Source organism: Neophocaena asiaeorientalis, unplaced genomic scaffold (assembly GCF_003031525.2).
Source record: "Neophocaena asiaeorientalis asiaeorientalis breed wild unplaced genomic scaffold, Neophocaena_asiaeorientalis_V1.1 scaffold743, whole genome shotgun sequence".
Lineage (NCBI taxonomy): Eukaryota > Metazoa > Chordata > Mammalia > Artiodactyla > Phocoenidae > Neophocaena > Neophocaena asiaeorientalis.
The window spans coordinates 183250-204538 of record NW_020174055.1 but is presented as its reverse complement, the minus strand read 5'-3'; the positions used below and the strand labels follow the sequence as shown (position 1 = coordinate 204538).

General features: G+C 46.2%; 1 protein-coding gene across 1 annotated transcript; it reads left to right on the top strand.

Annotated features, from left to right (window-relative positions):
* The first annotated feature begins 59 nt into the window (after window positions 1-59).
* On the top strand, window positions 60-6821 carry CRABP1 (cellular retinoic acid binding protein 1). The gene is made up of 4 exons (XM_024754303.1): window positions 60-246; window positions 796-974; window positions 3014-3127; window positions 6534-6821. The coding sequence occupies exons 1-4, from the start codon at window positions 177-179 to the stop codon at window positions 6582-6584; spliced, it is 414 nt and encodes a 137-aa protein (XP_024610071.1). The 5' UTR covers window positions 60-176; the 3' UTR covers window positions 6585-6821.
* Window positions 6822-21289: the final 14468 nt, after the last annotated feature.

Here is a 21289-nt window from a genome sequence, read left to right as displayed (position 1 = left end):
TGCTGGCGGGGCGGTGCTTGGAGCAGCGCGGGGGTTGGGGGCGCTCTCCCGGAGACTCAAGGCGCGTGGGGCTGGGCGCAGAGCCGCAGTCTCCGCCTTGCAGCTTGGAGTGTGCCCGCTGCGCCGCAGCTGTCCGTGCCTGCCGCCACCTTCCCGCCGCCGCCACCACTGCCAAGATGCCCAATTTCGCCGGCACCTGGAAGATGCGCAGCAGCGAGAATTTCGACGAGCTGCTCAAGGCTCTGGGTAAGCTGTAGCGGACGGCGTGCCCCGACGGGGAGTAGCAGCCGGCGGTGCCCCCGACCCGCAGAGGGTGGGCTTTAGGGACCAACACCAGGCAAGAGGGAGTCCCCGGCGCGATAGATTGGGGCTCCAAGGCACACCCCATCTAGAAGTGGTGAGTAGAGCCCGGGATCCGCGCATCCAGAGAGCGTTTGCTGGATGCTTGGCGCTTTCCCCGACGGTTCGGCCTTTATCTCGAGCTAGCTAATCGCGAGGAGAGGTTATTACTGAAGTCCTGGATGGGTCAGGGACTTTAAAACTGTCGACTCAGTTTGAGACCAGGCCCTACCACGAAATACACTGTGCTGCTCAGGGAAGGCCGCTTACCCTCTCTGAGCCTCAGTTGCTCACCTCGGAAAAAAAAAAAATCAGGGCGAGGTCAGGGGGAGGAATGAATCAGTTTTAAGGTCCCCATCTATATATAGTCAGAGGGTTTGAGAAGTGCCGGGCCAGTCCTGGGATGACTGGCGGGTGGCGAGTCCCCGTGAGTCGCACCCATTCTTCCCGGCGCAGGTGTGAACGCCATGCTGAGGAAAGTGGCCGTGGCGGCTGCGTCCAAGCCGCACGTGGAGATCCGCCAGGACGGGGATCAGTTTTACATCAAGACATCCACCACGGTGCGCACGACTGAGATCAACTTCAAGGTCGGAGAAGGCTTTGAGGAGGAGACAGTGGACGGACGCAAGTGCAGGGTGAGGCCCCAGAGTCTGGGCAGCGTTCCCGCGTCCCCGCTCCCTACCCGTGAACCGCTGCAGCCAGACGAACCCCCGGCTCCTTTTGCAGCCTGTGGCGCCCTTTCCTTGCGGGGCGTGTGCACCGGCTGTTTGAAAAGAGGATCTGTGCACCGCGTTGCCCTGGGCTTAAGAGAAAGGCCTACCCCAACCCCTCCCCAACCTCATCCCTAAGTCGCCTCCCGAGGTGCTAACAGCCTCGCCTAAAGTGCGGGCTGTGGGTTGCACCGCGTTCCTTGCAGGGGCTTCCGCAGCAGCGTTTTGCTGCGATCCTCAGCGCGAGCGCAGGAGGCGGCGGGGAGGAGGAGGTTTCAGGGCCACCGGGTTCCCTGGCCGCGAGGCTGCCACGTTTCCTGCCGCAGGTGGAGCGGCAGCTCTCGAGTCCCGCCCGCCCGGGTCCCTGGGCGCCCTGAGAATGCTCTGGATCCAGTTTCAGCAGTCTCTGATGGCCCCGGGACCTCTCCCGCCCGCCCTCAGTTTGGTTTCTTAAAGGAAACGACGGAATCTTTCCAAAATCAAGGCAGATTCTGCCTGGAAGATGGACTAAGTGCTCTCTCTTAGTCCTCAAGGGCAAGAATTCTGTATTTCTTTGTATATAGGTCCCAGGGTGGATGAACGGGTGGACTGAAACAAGGGGTTGTAAATTCCTTTTTTAGATGGGCAAAAATTGCATTTGGTTGGTCTCTGGAGTAGAATGGAGGGTTGGCTCATCATGCATTTTGAGGACAGATGGAAAAACAATTTGCTGCTGCTACCACTTAGTTTAAAAGTGACAAAATGTCTCCCTCCTCTCCCCAAGGTTTAAAGAAAGAACGAATAACATTCCAGAGAGTGAGAAATTGTTTTTCACCTTTCCTGAGTGGTGCCTGTCTGATCTAGAGTGGGACTCTCTGGGCATGGGGTTTGGGAGGACACAGAGTCACAGACCCCCAGGAGCATGCTGTCCCACAAAGCAATATTTGGCCCCCAGATTAGCACAGCCTGAAAATGATGTCCGGGGCTTGGAGCTGGCAGGATTGGAGCCCCAGCCACTGCACCGTTTATAAAAACAAAAGAGCAGGACAGCTTAGAGGGAAGGTCTGGGAGTCTTAAGGTAGAAGCCCTGACGATAGGCAGGACTCAATTTGGGGACATCCAATGGTGACTACTGCCAGAGACAGTAATTCTGGTTAAAAAAGAAAAATCAAAAGTTCACACGACAGCCTGGAGAGTGGGGCTTTATCCCTGCCCTGCCTAGTGAATGTGTCCCATGTGTTAGTTAAAAAGGAAGTATGTGTGCATTCAGTACAGCCTCGCTCGGAACCCAGCTGTTCAGCATTTTGCTTTGTGCAGACGCTGGGGAAAACTGCAGGGAATCCCTCCTTTTGCCTCCCACCTACAACAGAATGAAGACCCTTCAGACTTAAAAAAAGTTTTTTCTAGAGACATGTAACCTGGGAAGTGGCTGTGTTTTTATCCTCAGAGCCAGAGACACTCAGGTTTATCAGAGCAGGCTGTGTGCTGCGTCTGACGAGTACAAACAGAAAGGAAGGCGTTATCCCCAAATCCATGCAAGGAACAGAGCTCCTGATCTGCTGACTACAGATGTGGTTACAAATATGGTGTCTTTACCATTCTAAAATTTTGTACCTCTGATATGAGAAGCTTCGTGCCTTGAATAGCCAAATCGCTTGAAGGGGTCGTCCATTTTGACATAAGTGAATCATTGTGTGCCGTCCGTTTTATTCCTGGAGATGTAAAATGTGCCTGAGGCTTTGCTGCTTCGGTGAGTGTGTGTGTGTGTACTTGTGTAATACAAGGTATATTTATACCCCCATAAAATCCGCGGTCAGCTCTCTGAGTTTAGGCTCGATACAGCACAGCACAGAAGGTTCTGAGCCGTGCTGACAGGGACCATGTGTTGCTTCTCAGCACAGCAATTATTCTCCCATGCTCATTGTTGTCTCTGCTCCCACTGCCAAGAGTGTAATTAACGTCACTAATGGTTTTCCTGCCTGCAGAGTTTAGCCACTTGGGAGAATGAGAACAAGATCCACTGCACACAAACTCTCCTCGAGGGGGACGGCCCCAAAACCTACTGGACCCGCGAGCTGGCCAATGACGAGCTCATCCTGGTGAGCGAGGCCCCTTGACCCTGAAACAAGCCCGCAGTTCTCCAGATGTTGCCTGTGGCGGGCCCCGAGATCATCACCTTCACTCATCCATTCAGGGAGAGACACTCTTTGCCCTGGGTTAAAATGTGAGCAGAAAGCTTGAGATGACAGTTTAGGTCAGAGGAAATCATTGTTAGATGGTTGGCAGGAGAGAGGAGTGGCTCAGAGGGCAGAGCAGGGCCTAGAGACAGACTGCCTTGCCGGCCTCTATACAAACCCACGCATCCCTGTGGTGACTCGCTGACTTGCTTAAACCGGCCTCCCCTCCAGCCGGGCTCCGAATGCTTGGGCTCTGGGAGGTCCCAGCGTTCACTCTGCAGAAGGGATTCCCCCCACCGCCCCACCCCCTCCTCATTCCCCATTTTGCTGCCTGGGAAAGATTTCAGAAATTTTAGTATGCCTGCACTGAGAGCCTTAAAGAACATTTTTACCCCCGTACTTATAAACTCCAATGGCCTTCGGGAGCCAGACAAGTATAGTAATGCTAATTTGGGGCAGTCACAGTGTTGACACAATGTGGAGGGTGGGGCCTTTAGAACTGAGGAGGGTGGGCTCTACCTTAAAGGTAATCAGATCGAAACATTTTAAACATCCCTGGCCACACAAAATATACCTGGTGAGGCCAAGTTAGAAACCCCTGTAGTTTAATCACACACCTCCTCCCCCTTTATTTAGGTACAGGGGCAAAGAGGACAGAGGAAAGGACACCTCCCTGCCACTCTCCCTTTGTATTTCAGAACAGACCAAGCTTTCCTTGTAATACCCTTCCCCGTCCCCCCAGTGCTCCCACTAGAAAAGGGGAACGCTGTTGTGGATAACCAGGAAATGATATCCTTTGTTCTCCATCAGACCTGTTGTTAACATCTCCACTCGAAGACTGCCTGCCTGCCCAACCCTAGCAAGTGTCACCCTGAAATGTCGGAAAAGGAGGTGGTGAGGAATGCTAGGACAGGACTCGCTGTGTGACCTGGGCATGGCCCTTCCCTCCTTGAGCTGTAAAATGAGGGGTTGGGCTAAAGTTTGATCCCTGAGGTCTCTCTCAGCCCTGAAATTACGTGTTTATTCTGCAAGAAGACCCTAAATTGAGCTGTCTCTATTACTTTAACGGAGGCTGCTAGATCTCACTCGCTGTCTCCTCTTGTCCTTCCCTGAGATGATTTCACATACTTTCTTTCGTGAGAAAGAACTGGCTTCATTTGCAATCTGGTTAATGTTGTTTCAAGGGCAGGAATAGTTGATGGGGTTGGGGGAGCAATTTGAGGCAGAGACATGGAAATTTAGGAGGAAAAGGCACATATGGTTGATCGGTCCAGGGATAGAAAATAGGGAGATGATTTTAGAGTTCTTGAGTATAGCTAAGGGTTAAGTAGGCTCCGTGTGGTCCGTGAGAAAGTGTGATTTTATTAGACTCAGTAGTATCTAAGCAGCCAGCGCATGGACCCAATTCTGCTAGGAGACTCCACCCCTTCCAAATCTCCCACTACAGCTCCACCCGTGCATCCTTCCCTGGGGAGGATTAATTCTTGGCATTTGGGTTCTAAAATGTGGGCTTTTGTTCCAAGCGTTATTATCATTAATAAATCCAAATGTAGGGAGATGCTGTCTCTGTATAACAGGAGGAAATTTATTCTAGTTAACTTAAATCAGCTCTCCCAGCACCCCCAGCTGTAAATTGCCTTACTTTGAAAATTGAGTGTAGTCCCTTAAAACGACTCGGGCACATTATACGAGAGTTTCTTTCAGGAACCTCTGAGCATAGTTTGCAGGCTGAGAAGGACATTTCAAATGTGATTGGAAATGTAGCGATTTCTTCTTGTTTCGTGAAGCCATTTGTTGGCCTGGGGGAGGTGTTGGTCATTCCAGCACAGGTATAGAGTCCAGTCCCCAAACTCTGCCCTTCCACGTGACACTCCATGGCCATAGAGCTGGAAGAGTTTCAGAAAACGACAAGGTTCTGAGCGGTCTGGACATCTGAGAGGTGAATTTCCATGGGAACCCCCGCTTCACCCTGCCCCAGCACCCGGCATCATCTGCATTCCTCACTAATGAGGAAAGGGAATAGGACAGAGAAGGTGTCCAGAGCAGGTACAGCTGTGCCGGTGTGATCAGAAGTTCCCTACTTAGAAAAGAGGCTGGTGATGAGCATTTGCTTCCTTCATAATCACTAATGACTAGTATTTCCCTGAAACACACATGTTTGAATAACGTCCCAAATCATGTTCCCTGAGAGCATCTCATGGTCAACTGAGGGACCCAGGGGAAGATCCAAGTATATTCAAGCTCTGAGTTCAGGGCTCTTAACCTCAGGCCTCTTCGACAATCTGAAAGATAGGGACCCTTCCACAGAAAAATGTACGTCTGCAAACAAACATATCTACGTCAGTCTACAGAGTGGGGAAATTCTGTTTGGTTTTTTTTTTGATTTTGTGGTTTTTTTAACATACATATTGCTGTCTCTGTTCCAATTGCCTGTGAGAGACCTAGGAGAGCAGGCCTATAAATAATTGCTAGTTTTTGGAAGAGTTGAGACAGCTTACTTACAGTGATATCATTTCAGAGGCCAGAAGAAACCGTGCTCCTCCATTCGTGGAATGATTTGTGTCCTCCCCACAACAAACAAACAAACAGTCACAGAATAGTAGCTGGAAAGAGCTGTGGGATCTTGTTCAATTGCACCCCTCCCCTCAACTCCCTCCCCCCTCCATCCCCGAACTGTCCAAGAGACCAGAGCAGTGCCCCAGTTCACCCAGCTGTGAGTTGCAGAGCTGGGTCTGGGTGCCAATGACACTGTGCTTTTGCAGTTGAGACCATGTTTCTAGCTTGCAGGTAACCTGAGTATTACTTATACAACATCTCAGGCGTCTCCCAGGCTGGACAGTTGCTTCCTGGAAGGTACTTCTACACCCTCTCTGAAGCTATCCCACATGGCTGGTCAGTGCTGAACCCCAGGGTTCCAGCTGCCCAAGCCCCTTGCTCTCTTGAAGTCACTTGAAAAGAGACAGAACCATTTCAGAAATGTCCAATATGCCATACTCCCCGCCACCCACTTCAGTTTAATTTAAAAAACCAAAGCCAGGAAACTTGCATTTTTTATGTCAGCATTCCCAGGTTCCAGAAGTAGTGGAAAACTGCATACAACATAACTCTATACCCCTGTTGCCTCTCTGCCAATACAGAGTGTAAGGGAGGAAAAAAAAAAAGAAAGAAAGAAAGAAAAAAAACCCTTAGGGCTGAGCATGAGTGCACCGCACAGGAAATTGAATGTCTGTTACAGAGTTTTTAACAGGGCAGTAAGTGGCCTTATTAGCGATCTGCTTTAAACATTTTTGCACAGACATCTGCACTGATTGGTTTTCCTTCTCTGCAGACGTTCGGCGCCGATGATGTGGTCTGCACGAGGATTTATGTTCGGGAGTGAAGGCGGCTGGCTTGCTCCTGCTTTGGGGGTGGATTCATGTTCCCCCGAGGAATGTCATAGTTCTGAGCTGCCAGTGGACCTCCTCTTTCCCAGTATCAACATTAGGTGATCCTGTTTCCCCCCACGATAATGCTGTAGTGTTTCCCCCCAAGGCTTCGTGCCTCTGTGTCCCTGGTGCTCCATAGTTTGGCATCTCTATGGTTTCATCAACCATTAAACTGGTTGTACACACCTCAAGGCTTTCTCCTTCTTTGGACTGACTCTTCGGTTTCCACACAAGGTCATGGTGTACCTGTTGACCCCAGCACTGCATTGGTCTGCGTAGTGATTTCTGCTTCTGCCTGCTGCCCAGGTGCAGTGCTTGGAGCATATGGCAGGGGTTGTGAGCTGGGCTTCTTCTGACAGGATTCACACTGCAGATCCAGGTGTGTCTGGATCTCACAGTGTTGTTTGTTAATTGAATTAGCTGATATATTGGTGGTTCCCAGCAGGAAAGGGAGGGCATATTCAAAAGGGTTAACTGAGGAGAGCTCAGAATGAAGGGACTATTTACACAGGCATTTACGTGGACGGGATGAAGAGAACCAACGACGGATGGTGAGACACTCAGAGACAAGCAGCAGGGAACCGGTACTCCCCTAGACAGAGGGACAGAGGGGTCACCAGACCACAAGAGCTATAGCCTGGGAGAGAGACCACCACCGCGTAGGAGCTGTGGCAGTACACAGAGGAATGTGATCACTGCCAAAACAATGGCCCCAGTATGTGGGTAGATGGAGGTTCAGAGGGTCGGGGGAGAGTCTCTGGCTTGCAACAAGGACGTTAAATATCCTGACCTCCCAATTTTCAATCTCTGATCTATCTGTTCTAACCACTGGCCAAACCCATCTGGAATCTAGAGGGCAAGAGAGTGGGGAGGGGGAGGGAGGGCGAGGGTGCTGCCCACAAGAGTCACCCTCCCAGGACATAGCCAGGAGAAGAATGGATCCCAACATGCAACAGGACAATAATCCACAGTCGCCAACTTTAACATTTGAAAATTAGATTTTACATGAAAATCTGGAATTCTCTTTCCTTAGGAGAAAAATTGGGAAAATCTGGCATCTCTCATGGGGCCACAGGTGGCTTGGCAGCTTCCCCCTTTTTAAGTGGAACTTACACCCTCTGCCTCCCCATGGGCCCCACCATTGCCCCTGCCCTCCTTTACGTTGACTGCCCGGCTTCTTGGGCATTTCTCCTTGCCATCCTAGGCACAAGGGTTCTTGGCAAAGCCAGGCCAGAGTTGGCTGATCAACAGTGTTTGGGCATGGATGAAGCCAGAAGACAGTGACCCTTAAAGAGCTCACACCTAAGCTGATGGAGCCGACACCTAAGGCCCAGGTGCCACCACCTGAGTGTAAATGAGAACACCTTTACCTGACTTCTCACACCTCTGCAGCCCAGAACCCTACTTTGCTCATGGGGGACCTCAGCCTCCTCTCAAAGACTCTATTGCTTGCATCTAAGAGGAGTTGTCTGATGACTTCTTGGAGGAAAGGGGCTGGAGTGGGACCCCTACGGAAGGGGAGGACCTGGGCTTCTATGCAGCACCACTGGTTCACTTAGACTCAGAACATAGTCCGTAGCCTGTTTCTCTTGAATCCTGTTCCTTCTTCATTTTCCAGAGGAAAAGGCACAGTGTTTCTCATTCAAATATTCGTGTGTACACACATTGCATACGATATATAACATACACATACATGTAGGATGAACACCTACACAAAATGTCACTGTCATCAGAATAGTCTCACGAAAATGCTGCTCTAAACATGTCACTCCCCTGCTCAGTAATCCCCATGGTCTGCAACAGAAAGGTCAAATTCTGGCCTGGACTTCAAGCCCTCCAGGACTTGGCCTCACCAGGTAAAACAGAAAGAATGAGGGCTTTGGTGTCTGTCAGACCTGGCTCCAACTCCTGGCCACACCTTTAGTTTACAAGTGCTAGAAACCCAACCCCAACCAGCCCCAACAAAGAAGAATGTACGCTGCCACAACTCGGCTGAACCTTGAAAATATTGTGCTAAGGGTAAGAAGCCAGTCACAAAGGACCACATAGTGTGTGATTCCATTTATATGAAATGTCCAGAACAGATAAATCCATAGAGACAGAAAGTAGATTGGTGGTTGCCTAAGGCTGGGGGTGTTGGGGGAAAAAGGGAGTAAAGAGTTCTTTGGGGGGTGAAGAAAATGTTCTAAAACTGATGTGGTAATCGTTGCACAGCTGTACAAATACACTAGAAACCACTGAATTACACATTTTAAATAGATGAATTGTGTGTAATGTGAATTCCTATTTAATAAAGCTTTTTTTTTTTTTTTTTTTTTTTTTTTAAGGAACGTGCTGACCTCCCTGGTTGTGAGGAATGCTAGGGAAGCTCTCAGGACTCAAGCAAAAGCTGCAGGAGCTGGCCCTTAGGGCCTAGAATCTGAGGCAGAGCCCCTTCCATACCTCTCCCTCCATCTCTTACTCCATTTTGATTTCCTTACAGAACTGGTTCAGGTCACATGACCACCCCTGGACCAATCACAACTGAGGGGAAGAGGGTACAATGATTGGCCAGGCCTGAGTCATATGACCTCTCCTGGGCTAGTGGGCAAAACTGTTAGGAAAGGGAGAATAGGGGAAAATGAACTAGTAGTCAGGAACTGTGATTAAGCTATCCTCCATGCTGGCTAGCAAACCTTGGGTAAATTATTCAACCACTTTGAGCCTTGGCCCCTTGCTATTGTAAAATGAGGACAATAAAACCCACTTGGCCTGGTTGGTGTGGAGATGAAAGGAGTTAAGGTTTGTAAAGTACCAAGAGCTTTATAGAGTCCTACATAATCCTTGCCATCCAGCCACATGGGTCCAGACCCTGATCCCACTCCTCTGAGCCTCTCAAATCTTTTTTATTTTGAAGGCCAGCACCCACCTCCTTTAGGGCATCTTCTCTCACCGTCTCTTACCCCCACATTAGGCTCACAATTACAGACTGCTTTGTGCAGGCAGGGCTTCTATTGTGGTCCTGTGTTGTCATTCCACATCTTCGTTTCTGACATTTTCCGCCAACCAGCCTGTGTGGTCCCAGAGTCCAGGAATAGCTGCTTAAACATCCCTGCTCCCCACCCCCCCCCCCCCCCACCGACTCTACCCCAGCCCTCCACAGGGCTTGGCAAATGGAGATTACTCTGTAAACATGTGCTGATTATCTGACTGATGGAGGCCCAACATTTTTTTTTACAAGATCCAAGCCTTCCTGAATGGATGTCCACAAGGAAAGGCAGACGTAGGGAGTAAACAGCAGTGCTCAACTCAAACACCATCCAACAGCAAGAGTTGTCTCTACCCTCAGGTAGATGGTATAATACACATACCATATTATATCTCAGAGGCAGGGGGGCAGAGATTACAAGACCCATTTAAAAGAAAAGGGTGAATAGTGCAGGAAACCCTGCTCAGGAGCAGGAAAACTTGGAAGAAGCAAACTTACTGATTGCCTGTCCCAACAGCTGTCCCAAACCCCTCTCTCCCTTGCCCACCTCCCACAGTATAGACTGGGAAAGTCAATGCTTATTCTCCCAGCTTGCATTGAGTTGAGTATGTGACCCAGTTCTGGCCAATGAAACATAAATGGAAGTCTTCTAGGGGGCTTCTGAGAAAGACTTTTTCTTCCTGATAAAAGAGGAGAGACTGAGAAGGTAACTTCTTACTGCCTCTAATATGGTGTGAGATTGTGATGCCTGGAGCTGGTGTAACCATTTTATAACCACGAGGAAAAGAGATGCCAGCTCAGAGTCACTGAGATAATACAGCCCCTAATTTGGATGTACTGCTATGTGATTAAAAAAAAAGAAAAAAACCCTGTTTACTTAAGCCCGTTATTCAGTGACTTCCATACTTGCAAGTAAAAGCATTGCTAACTGATACATGGAAAGAAGGACAGGGGTCTGTCTGACTTGCAGATTTCTAGGAAGCCTTGTCTTGATGATGACCGTCAGTGCTGTGGAACTGGACAATGTGTCATCTTGCTCAAAGGAATAAATAATGTCAAAATATTCTATGGGGGCTTCCCTGGTGGCACAGTGGTTAAGAATCTGCCTGCCAATGCAGGGGACACAGGTTTGAGCCTTGGTCCAGGAAGATCCCACATGCCGCGGAGCAACTAAGCCCGTGTGCCACAACCACTGAGCCTGCACTCTAGAGCCCGCGAGCCACAACTACTGAGCCCACGTGCTACAACTACTGAAGCCCGAGCGCCTAGAGCCCGTGCTCTGCAACAAGAGAAGCCACCACAACGAGAAGCCCGCGCACTGCGACAAAGAGTGGCCCCCGCTCACCGCAACTAGAGAAAGCCCACGCAGTAACAAAGACCCAACGCAGCCAAAATACAAATAAATTTTTAAAAATTCTATGGAAGTTAAGACCCCATGCATATTATAACATGTTTCTCAATTTCCTCTTACTTCAGCCCCTTCTGCTCCTCATGACAGCCAACATTTCCAAGCAAACAGCGGATGTTATCCAAGAAAATGTAGGGCAGCCAACCTACAGATGCAACCTTCGCGCCACCAACCTAACACCACCCACCACTTTCACAGACATCTGTCCTCTAGGAATACACTCCAGGGCTCTCCCCTCCTTTACTGTAACTGCCCATTTGTGTCAGGAGAGTCCTTGGATCTTGTCAAAAACATCCCTTGCCTCTATATCTGCCCTCCCCAATGTCCAGCAAACACTCTGCACTAAGATAAAAGAAATGCAGTATGTCGCTGGGTGAAAAATTAATCTTCACAAAGTTCAATGAGGGTCAGATAAATGTAGGTCAGAGTAGATTTGAAATCTTCTCTGACTGAAAACCCTTAAATTGGATGGACAGTTGTGCTTATCCCAACCCATCAGAGCCCCATCACTTGTAAGCATACTCAACCGTGAAAAGATCGAACTCAGAGAGGGGAAATGATTTGCCCAGGGTCATCACTTTAGGTGCTCATCAAGATCAGGGAGACTTCCTTCTCTGGATTGAGGTTTGTTTTGTTTGTTTGTTTGTTTGTTTTAACTCATTATTATAGAGAATTTCAAGGAAATTTAAAAATAATTCCTAATATCATCAAATATCCTGTGAGTGTTCAAATTTTCCTGTCTCATAACATTGTTTTCCTATTTGTTCAAATCAGGATTGAAATATCCATACTTTGTGACTGGTTGATACATCTCTTAAGTCTCTTTGAATCTATAAGTTCCCCACTACCTCATTTTATTTTTTATAGTATATTTGTTGGAGGAACAGGTTGTTTGTCTTGTAAAGTTTCCCGTAGTCTGAATTTTGATGATTACATTTCCAGGGTGTTGTTTAACATGTTTTCTGTCTCCTTGCAAATTGGTAGATCTAAAAGCTCATTCACATTCAGGTTTGATTTTCTTGGCAAGAATACTGCAGCAGTGGTGGGTCTGCTGTACTTCCCTTAGAGGACTCGTGATGTCTGTTTGCCTCTCTTTCTGTGATCTTAGCAGCCATTGGTGATCATTGCCTAGATCCATGGTTTCACTAGAGGTTGAAACATGGGCCTATTCTAAATCTATCACTCTGTCTTCACTTATGAGCTGGAATATTTCCATTAAAAGATAATTTCTCTCATCTACTATGTGGTTATCATGAGGTATAGTTTATATAGGAAAAGCAGAATGAATGATTCTTTCCATGTATTTACTAGTTTTCAAACTAATGAATTGGTCCTCCTGGCATCCTTTAAAGATGACCATTGTATTTTTGTTTTTGTTTCTTTTTGAAAGTCACTATGAATTTGTGGATCGAAACATATTTGATGTGTTTTAATTCATTGCAGTTGCTATCCTTATAGATGCTAAAAGTGTCCTGTCTTTGGCCAGTGGGAGCCTCTTCAATTTCCCTCTTGAGTCTTTCGGTAGGATCCTAGTCATCTTTGATAAATTCCTTGCCATTTGGTATGACAAGATGCTCCAGGCTCATTTTGTACATTTCCTGCTCCAGACCTGGAATCAGCCATTTCTCCAAGGAGTCCAGTCCTTATAGGAGGCAATGATATTTAGAAGCCACAATCTAGGAGCCAGGAGAGGGGTCCACTTCTGATTCTAAGATAGAAGCCAGAGTTCTATCTGGCCCAAGAAGCAGGTATCAGACAAAAGAGTTACTCTGTAGTTCTGTGTTCCCTTTATCTTTTGCCCAAGACAATGCTAAACAACGTTCAGATGTTGCCAACACTGTGGTCAGTTTTCTGAGAATGACATCTCTTCCTTCTTACTCACAAATCTGAGCAGTTTCTGACCAACCCCTTTGTGGTAGAGGCAGTAGACTTGGAAACATTTGTCTGCAACTCAGCACCAAGCTCTGAGGGCATCTGCTTTAAAGAGGACATGACTTGATGGGCAGTTGTCACTTACAATCAAACTTCTCTTACCCCATGGGAGGCGGGCTTAATGTTCCTTCCTTTAGTAGGAAAATTAAGCATAATTTCTGGGCAAAGAGCAAATTCTCACAAGGGTTCTGCAAACATTACATGTCATACTTGTTACAATTGGGTAATTTATCTTTCTCAGAAAATTAGCTACAGGACTTGGAGAAAGTAACTTAATAAGAACATAGATCACAGTCACAATTTTATAATTCCATTTGTTTCCTTGAGAGGAAGACTCATCGGCTATGGTGAATGATGGGGAAGGGTTTGGGTCCCTAAAGTGGAATTTGATCAGGGTCTCCAAGAATAGTCATACTCAGGGGAAGTGGGATTTGGGGCTTCTAGCATTAAAAACGTTGGCTTCAGAAACAATGTGCAGGAAAAAAATATTGAATCATGAACTCATACAAAGAACATAATGAAAACTGAAAGCTCCGAGAAAGTTTGGGGGAAAATCCAATTCTCAGAAATACCCAAGATGAAATTAACGCTGAGGTTTTTTCTCTTCCTATCAGGAGTATGTTCAGAAAAATATCAAGTTCCTTTGACCATTAAAAAAGTAATTGTAATGATATAGTTTAATGCTAAGAGCCCATCAGGAGACCAGAATTGTAAGCCTGTCTCTGCCACTAACTTGCTCTGTGACACTGGCCTGCTTGCAACCCCTCCCTGGGCCTCTGGCTCCCCATCTCTGCAAAGCAAAGGTTGCCAAATGTGGACAGAGGCTGGACTGGCTGCATATGAATCACCAGGGAGAATCCAAAATGTCCACAACAAGGAAGTGGTTAAATCAACCACAATAAGCAACATCACGGAATTCGCTACAGCTGTCAAGCAGAACGAGGCAGACATATGTGTACTGATGTGGAAAGATGTCCAAGCTGTATTACATTTTTTTAAAAAATGAGTGATGACCTTGTTTAATGGGGAAAAAAATGGTCAGCTCTTTCCAGGAAAAACACAAAACCCTCAAGGACACACACCAAACTGTTAATAGCAGTTACCTCTGAGGATTGGCCATTTTTACTCTTATTATTTCTGTATTGCTGGAACTCATTTAGAATGAGCATGTATTACTTTTGTAATTTAAAACAAATTTTCATTTAAAAAGTGAGAGATTCTGCAAAAGAAAGCTGGAGTAGCAATACTTATATCAGACAAGGTAGACTTTAAAATAAAGACTATTACAAGAGACAAGGAAGGACACTACATAATGATCAAAGGATTAATCCAAGAATATAACAATTGTAAATATCTATGCACCCAACATAGGAACACCTCAATACATAAGGCAAATGCAAACAGCCTTAAAAGGAGAAATCGACAGTAACACAATTATAGTGGGGGACTTAAACACCTCACTTACACCAATGGACAGATCATCCAAACAGAAAATAAATAAGGAAACACAAGCTTTAAATCAGTGGTCCCCAACATTTTTGGCACCAGGGACTGGTTTCGTAGAAGACAATTTTTCCATGGATGTGGGGGTGGGGGGAGGTTCAGGTGGTAATGTGAGTGATGGGGAGCAATGGGGAGCGGCAGATGAAATTCGCTCGCTCACCTGCTGCTCACCTCCTGCTGGGTGGCCTGGTTCCTAACAGACCACGGACTAGTACTGGTACAGGACTGTGGCCCAGGGGTCAGGGACCCCTGCTTTAAATGACACAATAGACCAAATAGCCTTAATTGATATTTATAGGACATTCCACCTGAAAGTGGCAAAATACACTTTCTTCTCAAGTGCTCACAGAACATTCTCCAGGATAGATCACATCTTGGGTCACAAATCAAGCCTTGGTAAATTTAAGAAAATTGAAATTGTATCAAGCATATTTCCCAACCACAACACTATGAGATTAGAAATCAATTACAGGAAAGAAAACTGTAAAAAATACAAACACATGGAGGCTAAACAATATACTACTAAATAACCAAGAGATCACTGAAGAAATTAAAGAGGAAATTAAAAAAAACTAGAAATAAATGACAATGAAAACATGACAACCCAAAACCTATGGGATGCAGCAAAAGCAGTTCTAAGAGGGAAGTTTATAGCAATACTATCCTACCTCAAGAAACAAGAAAAATCTCAAATAAACAACCTAACCTTATACCTAAAGCAACTAGAGAAAGAAGAACAAACAAAACTCAAAGTTAGTAGAAGGAAATAAATAAAGATCAGAGAGGAAATAAATAAAGTAGAAAAGAAGAAAACAATAGCAAAGATCAATAAAGCTAAAAGCTGGTTCTTTGAGAAGATAAACAAAAAAAATTTTTTTTTTTTTTTGCAGTACACGGGCCTGTCACTGTTGTGGCCTCTCCCGTTGTGTAGCACAGGCTCTTGACACACAGGTTCCGGACGCACAGGCCCAGCGGCCATGGCTCACAGGCCCAGCCGCTCCGCAGCATGAGGGATCTTCCTGGACTGGGGCACGAACCCGTGTCCCCTGCATCGGCAGGCGGACTCTCAACCACTGCACAACCAGGGAAGCCCAAGATAAACAAAAATGATAAACCTTTAGCCAGACTCATCAAGAAAAAATGTGAGAGGATTCAAATCAGTAAAATTAGAAACAAAAAAGGAGAAGTTACAACTGACACCATAGAAATACAAAGGATCATAAGAGAGTACTACAAGCAACTGTATGGCAATAAAATGGACAGCCTGGATGAAATGGAAAAATTCTTAGAAAAGTACAACCTTCCGAGACTGAACCAAAAAGAAATATAAAATATGAACAGACGAATCACAAGTAATGAAATTAAACCTGTGATTAAATATCTTCCAACAAATGAAAACCCACGACCAGATGGCTTCACAGGTGAATTCTACCAAACATTTAGGAAAGAGCTAACACCTATCCTTCTCAAACTCTTCCAAAAAATTGCAGAGGGTGGAATACTCCCATACTCATTCTACGAGGCTACCATCACCCTGATGCCAAAGCCAGACAAAGATATCACAAAAAATGAAAATTACAGGCCAATATCACTGATGAACATAGACACAAAATCCTCAGCAAAATACTAGCAAACAGGGCTTCCGTGGTGGCGCAGTGGTTGAGAGTCTGCCTGCCAATGCAGGGGACACGGGTTCGTGCCCCGGTCCAGGAAGATCCCACATGCCGCAGAGCAGCTGGGCCCGTGAGCCATGGCCGCTGAGCCTGCACGTCCGGAGCCTGTGCTCCGCAACGGGAGAGGCCACAACAGTGAGAGGCCCGCATACCACAAGAAACAAACAAACAAACAAAAAAAACAAAAAACTGTCACCGTTTGCAGATGACATGATACTATACATAGAGACTCCTAGAGATGCCACCAGAAAACTGCTAGAGCTAATCAATGAATTTGGTAAAGTTTCAGGATACAAAATTAATACACAGAAATCTCTTGTATTCCTATACACTAACAATTAAAGGGCAAAAAGAGAAATTAAGGAAACAATCCCAATTACCATTGCAACAAAAATAAATTAATACACAGAAATCTCTTGTATTCCTATACACTAACAATTAAAGGGCAAAAAGAGAAATTAAGGAAACAATCCCATTTACCATTGCAACAAAAAAATAAAATACCTAGGAATAAACCTACCTAAGGAGGCAAAGACCTCTACTGAGAAAACTATAAAACACTGATGAAAGAAATCAAAGATGACATAAACAGATGGAGAGATATACCTACCATGTTCTTGGATTGGAAGAATCAATGTTGTGAAAATGACTATACCACCCAAAGCAACCTACAGATTCAATGCAAGCCTTATCAAATTGCCAGTGGCATTTTTCACAGAACTGGAACAAAACATTTTACAATTTGTGTGGAAACACAAAAGACCCTGAATAGCCAAAGCAATCTTGAGAAAGAAAAACGGAGCTAGAGGAATCAGGCTCCCTGACTTCAGACTATATTACAGAGCTATAGTAATCAAGACAGTATGATACTGGCACAAAAAGAGAAATATAGATCAATGGAACAGGAGAGAAAGTCCAGAGATAAACCCACACACCTATGGTCACCTAGTCTATGACAAAGGAGGCAAAAATATATAATGGAGAAAAGACAGTCTCTTCAATAAATGGTGCTGGGAAAACTGGACAGCTACATGTAAAAGAATGGAATTAAAACACTCCCTAACACCATACACAAAAATAAACTCAAAATGGATTAAAGACCTAAATGTAAGACCAGACACTATAAAACTCTTAGAGGAAACATAGGCAGAACACTCTAGTTATTTATTTATTTATTTTTGGCTGCACTGGGTCTTCATTGCTATGTGCGGGCTTTCTCTAGTTGCGTTGAGGAGGGGCTGCTCTTCATTGTGGTGTGCAGGCTTCTCATTGCAGTGGCTTCTCTTGTTGTGGAGCACTGGTTCTAGGCTCATGGGCTTCAGTAGTTGTGACAGGCAGGCTCAGTAGTTGTGGCTTGCAGGCTCAGTAGTGTGGCACACAGGCTTAGTTGCTCCATGGCATGTGGGATCTTCCCGGATCAGAGCTCAAACTCATGTCCCCTGCTTTGGTAGACGGATCCTTAACCACTGCACCACCACGGAAGTCCCCAAAACACTCTTTGACATAAACCACAGCAACATCTTTTTCGACCCACCTCCTACAGTAATGAAAATTAAAACAAAAATAAACAAATGGGACCTAATTAAACTTAAAAACTTTTGCACAGCAAAGGAGACCATAAGCAAGATGAAAAGACAACTCTCAGATTGGGAGAAAATATTTGCAAATGAAGTAACTGACAACGGATTAATCTCCAAAATATACAGGCAGCTCATACAGCTCAATATCAAAAAAACAAACAACCCAATCAAAAAGTGGGCAGGGGCTTCCCTGGTGGCACAGTGGTGGAGAGTTCGCCTGCCGATGCGGGGGACATGGGTATAAGCTGCTCAACATCACTAATTACTAGAGAAATGCAAATCAAAACTACAATAAGATGTCACGTCACACCAGTTAGAATGGGCATCATCAGAAAATCTAAAAACAAATGCTGGAGAGAGTGTGGAGAAAAGGGAACCCTCATATGCTGTTGGTGGAAATGTAAATTGGTACAGCCAGTATGCAGAACACTATGGAGGTTCTTTAAAAAACTAAAAATAGAACTACCATATGACCCAGCAATCCCACTACTGGGCATATACCCAGAGAAAACCATAATTCAAAACGACACATGCACCCCAATGTTCACTGCAGCACTATTTACAATAACCAGGACATGGAAGCAACCTAAATGTCCATCAACAGACGAATGGATAAAGAAGATGTGGTACATATATATATAATGGAATATTACTCAGCCATAAAAAGGAATGAAATTGGGTCATTTGTGGAGATGTGGTTGGACCTAGAGAGTGTCATACAGAGTTAAGTAAGTCAGGGCTTCCCTGGTGGCGCAGTGGTTGAGAGTCTGCCTGCCGATGCAGGGGACACAGGTTCGCATACCGGTCCGGGAAGATCCCACATGCCACGGAGCGGCTAGGCCCGTGAGCCATGGCCGCTGAGCCTGCGCTCCTCAATGGGAGGGGCCACAACAGTGAGAGGCCCGCGTACCGCAAAAAAATAAATAAATAAATAAAGTCAGAAAGAGAAAAGCAAATATCATATAATAACGCATATATGTGGAATTTAGAAAAACGGTATAGATGATCTTAGTTGCAAAGCAGAAATAGAGACACAGACGTAGAGAACAAATGTATGGATACCAAGGGGGAAAGGGGTGGGGTGGGAGGAATTGGGAGACTGGGATTGGCACACATACATTATTGATACTGTGTATAAGATGGACAACTGATGGGAACATGCTGTACAGCACAGGAAACTCACCTAGTGCACTGTGGCAACCTAAATGGGAGGGAAGTCCAAAAGGGAGGGGATGTCTGTATGTGTATGGCTGACTCATTTTGTTGTGCAGTGGAGGTTAACACAACATTGAAAAGCAACCATACTCCAATAAAAATTAATTAAAAAATAAAGTAAGAGATTCTGATTCTTGAGGTTTGGGTTAGAGCCCAGGAATCTGAATTTCTTTGTGTTTCTCCAAGTGATTTTTGGCTGTGTCGGGTCTTTAGTTGTGGCACACGGGATCTTTCATTGAGGCACGTGGGCTTCTCTCTAGTTGTGGCGAACGGGTTTTATCTTTCTAGTTGTGTCACGCAGGCTTCAGGGCATGTGGGCTCTGTAGTTGTGGCGCGTGGGTTCCAGAGTGCATGGGCTCTGTAGTTTGTGGCACATGGTCTCTTTAGTTGAGGTGCGTGAGCTCAGTAGTTGTGGCACGTGGACTTAGTTGCCCTGCGGCACGTGGGATCTCAGTTCCCTGACTAGGGATCGAATCCACATCTCCTGCATTGGAAGGCAGATTCTTTACCACTGGACCACCAGGGAAGTCCCGTGGTTTCTAATAGAACAACTGAACCCATGGTCACAAAGGTCTCCCAGCTCTAACACTCTACGGTCCCACGAAGTTTTTTTGACTCAAGACTTTGGGAAAAAGAAGAGAAGGACCAAAGAAGAGAAAATAAGACAGCCAAAAGGAAGACACAATAATGGAAGCATAAATAACGATTACCAAGTTATATGGCTCTGTACAGTTTCCAGTGCCCCTTCACACATGTACCCCATGTGACATGCACAGCAATCCTGGGGTGTAGGCAGGTCAGGTATTATCAGTATCCCATTTTCCAGATGGGGGCACTGAGGTTCAGAGAGGTTAAGTCCTTGGAACGACTTACTCAGTTTGTAAATGGCAGAGCTGGGATTACAGTCCTGGGCTGTCTGACCCCACAGCCAATGTTTTTTCTGCCATTGGGGACATGAAATGTTTTCCTTACTGTGATCATCAAAGAATATGTTTATAGTTTAATGGTACCAAATAGCTTTTCATAGAAAAAAAGGGAGACAGAAAGCATAACAATAACTGACATTTAATAAGGGCTTATACTCTGTTCCAGGTCCTGTGCTAAGCACTTTTCACGCAGTATCACTGTTAATCCTAAAATAAGCCAATCAAGTAGGTACTATTTTCACCCCCATTTTATAGTTGATAAAACTGAGGCTCAGAGAGGTTAAATAACTAACCCAAATGGATAAAAGTTGGTAGTGGGATTGAACCCAAGTCTCCTATCTGAAGAAAAGAAGCAGACAACGAGAGAGGAAGTGGGAAGAAAGTGACAGAGCAATGGGTGTGTTCTGGTCTCCAGTTTCTCAAAGCTGTCATCATCCCACCTAGCAAGGGCTCCTGGGGACCTTTAAGAAGGAAGGCTCAACCTACTTCCCAGTCCAGCACTGCCGGGCTGCCGGCCAGCCTCCCTCCCTCCCGCAGTATATTTCCTTTGCCTACATTGATAGGTATCCAGTTTCACCAAAGGCTCCAAGCTCCTGGATCTGGTTTTAATCAGGAGTTAGAGCTGAGCCCTAGAGCAGTTGCCTGGCAGTCCTCGGTGAGGCCCCGATGGAGGCCAACCACCTTCTCTTCCCCAGAGGTTTCCTGGAGAAGGGTGCTTGATTTCTGGAGCCTCCGCCTTTGGTGGTGGCCCTGTGGATGCACCTTTCAAGGCCCCTTCCTTTGGGGAATATGTCCAGAGGCTGGGTGAGGGGAGACAAACAGAAGATGCACGGATCAGGCAACAGTCTTTTGTGACCGAAGTGCAGGGCTCATGCTCCCCTGTAATTGACTTGGGCAGCCACAGCTAGGAGAGAGGCTGCGGCAGCAAGGAGGACAATTCTGTTCTCTTCCCATCCACTGAACATTTCCCACCTGTGCGTCCCTCCTGCCAGCCAGGAAGGGGAGCTCAGACCCACTCCATGTCCTCGTGGAGCCTGTCTTCAGCCAGATGAGGAGACACAGGTGAGGAATCACAACTGTTCAATTGTAAGATCATGACTGAGGCAGAAGTCATAATTCTGAGGGCTTATGGGGAACTCATGGCTCATCCAAGCCAGTTCATGGAGGAGTAGGCATTCGAACAAGGACATGAAGAATGAGGAGGGGTTTTCCAGGCAGTACTGAAGCACTGGGGAAAGGAAAGCATGGTCGACTTTGTAAAGCCCAGCAGTAGTCCACATGGCCACCTTTGTGTGAATTAGAAAAAGGAACGCCCTCTGGGAAAATTCGGAAGGCACCCCATCCTCCCTTGCACAGTGTACAAACTGTGCAACTGTTCTAGTGGCCCTGGGACCATGGCAGCTAACTTTTGTCTGCCCTTCACATTTTCCTTTTCTATTCTAGTTACAGAACCC

What these genes read in the sequence shown, in the direction of transcription:
- CRABP1 (XM_024754303.1), top strand. Translation starts at nt 177, where the DNA reads ATGCCCAATTTCGCCGGCACCTGGAAGATGCGCAGCAGCGAGAATTTC. An exon ending in CGAGCTGCTCAAGGCTCTGG is followed by an intron (nt 247 to 795) that starts GTAAGCTGTAGC and finishes TTCCCGGCGCAG; the next exon opens with GTGTGAACGCCATGCTGAGG. An exon ending in TGGACGGACGCAAGTGCAGG is followed by an intron (nt 975 to 3,013) that starts GTGAGGCCCCAG and finishes TCCTGCCTGCAG; the next exon opens with AGTTTAGCCACTTGGGAGAA.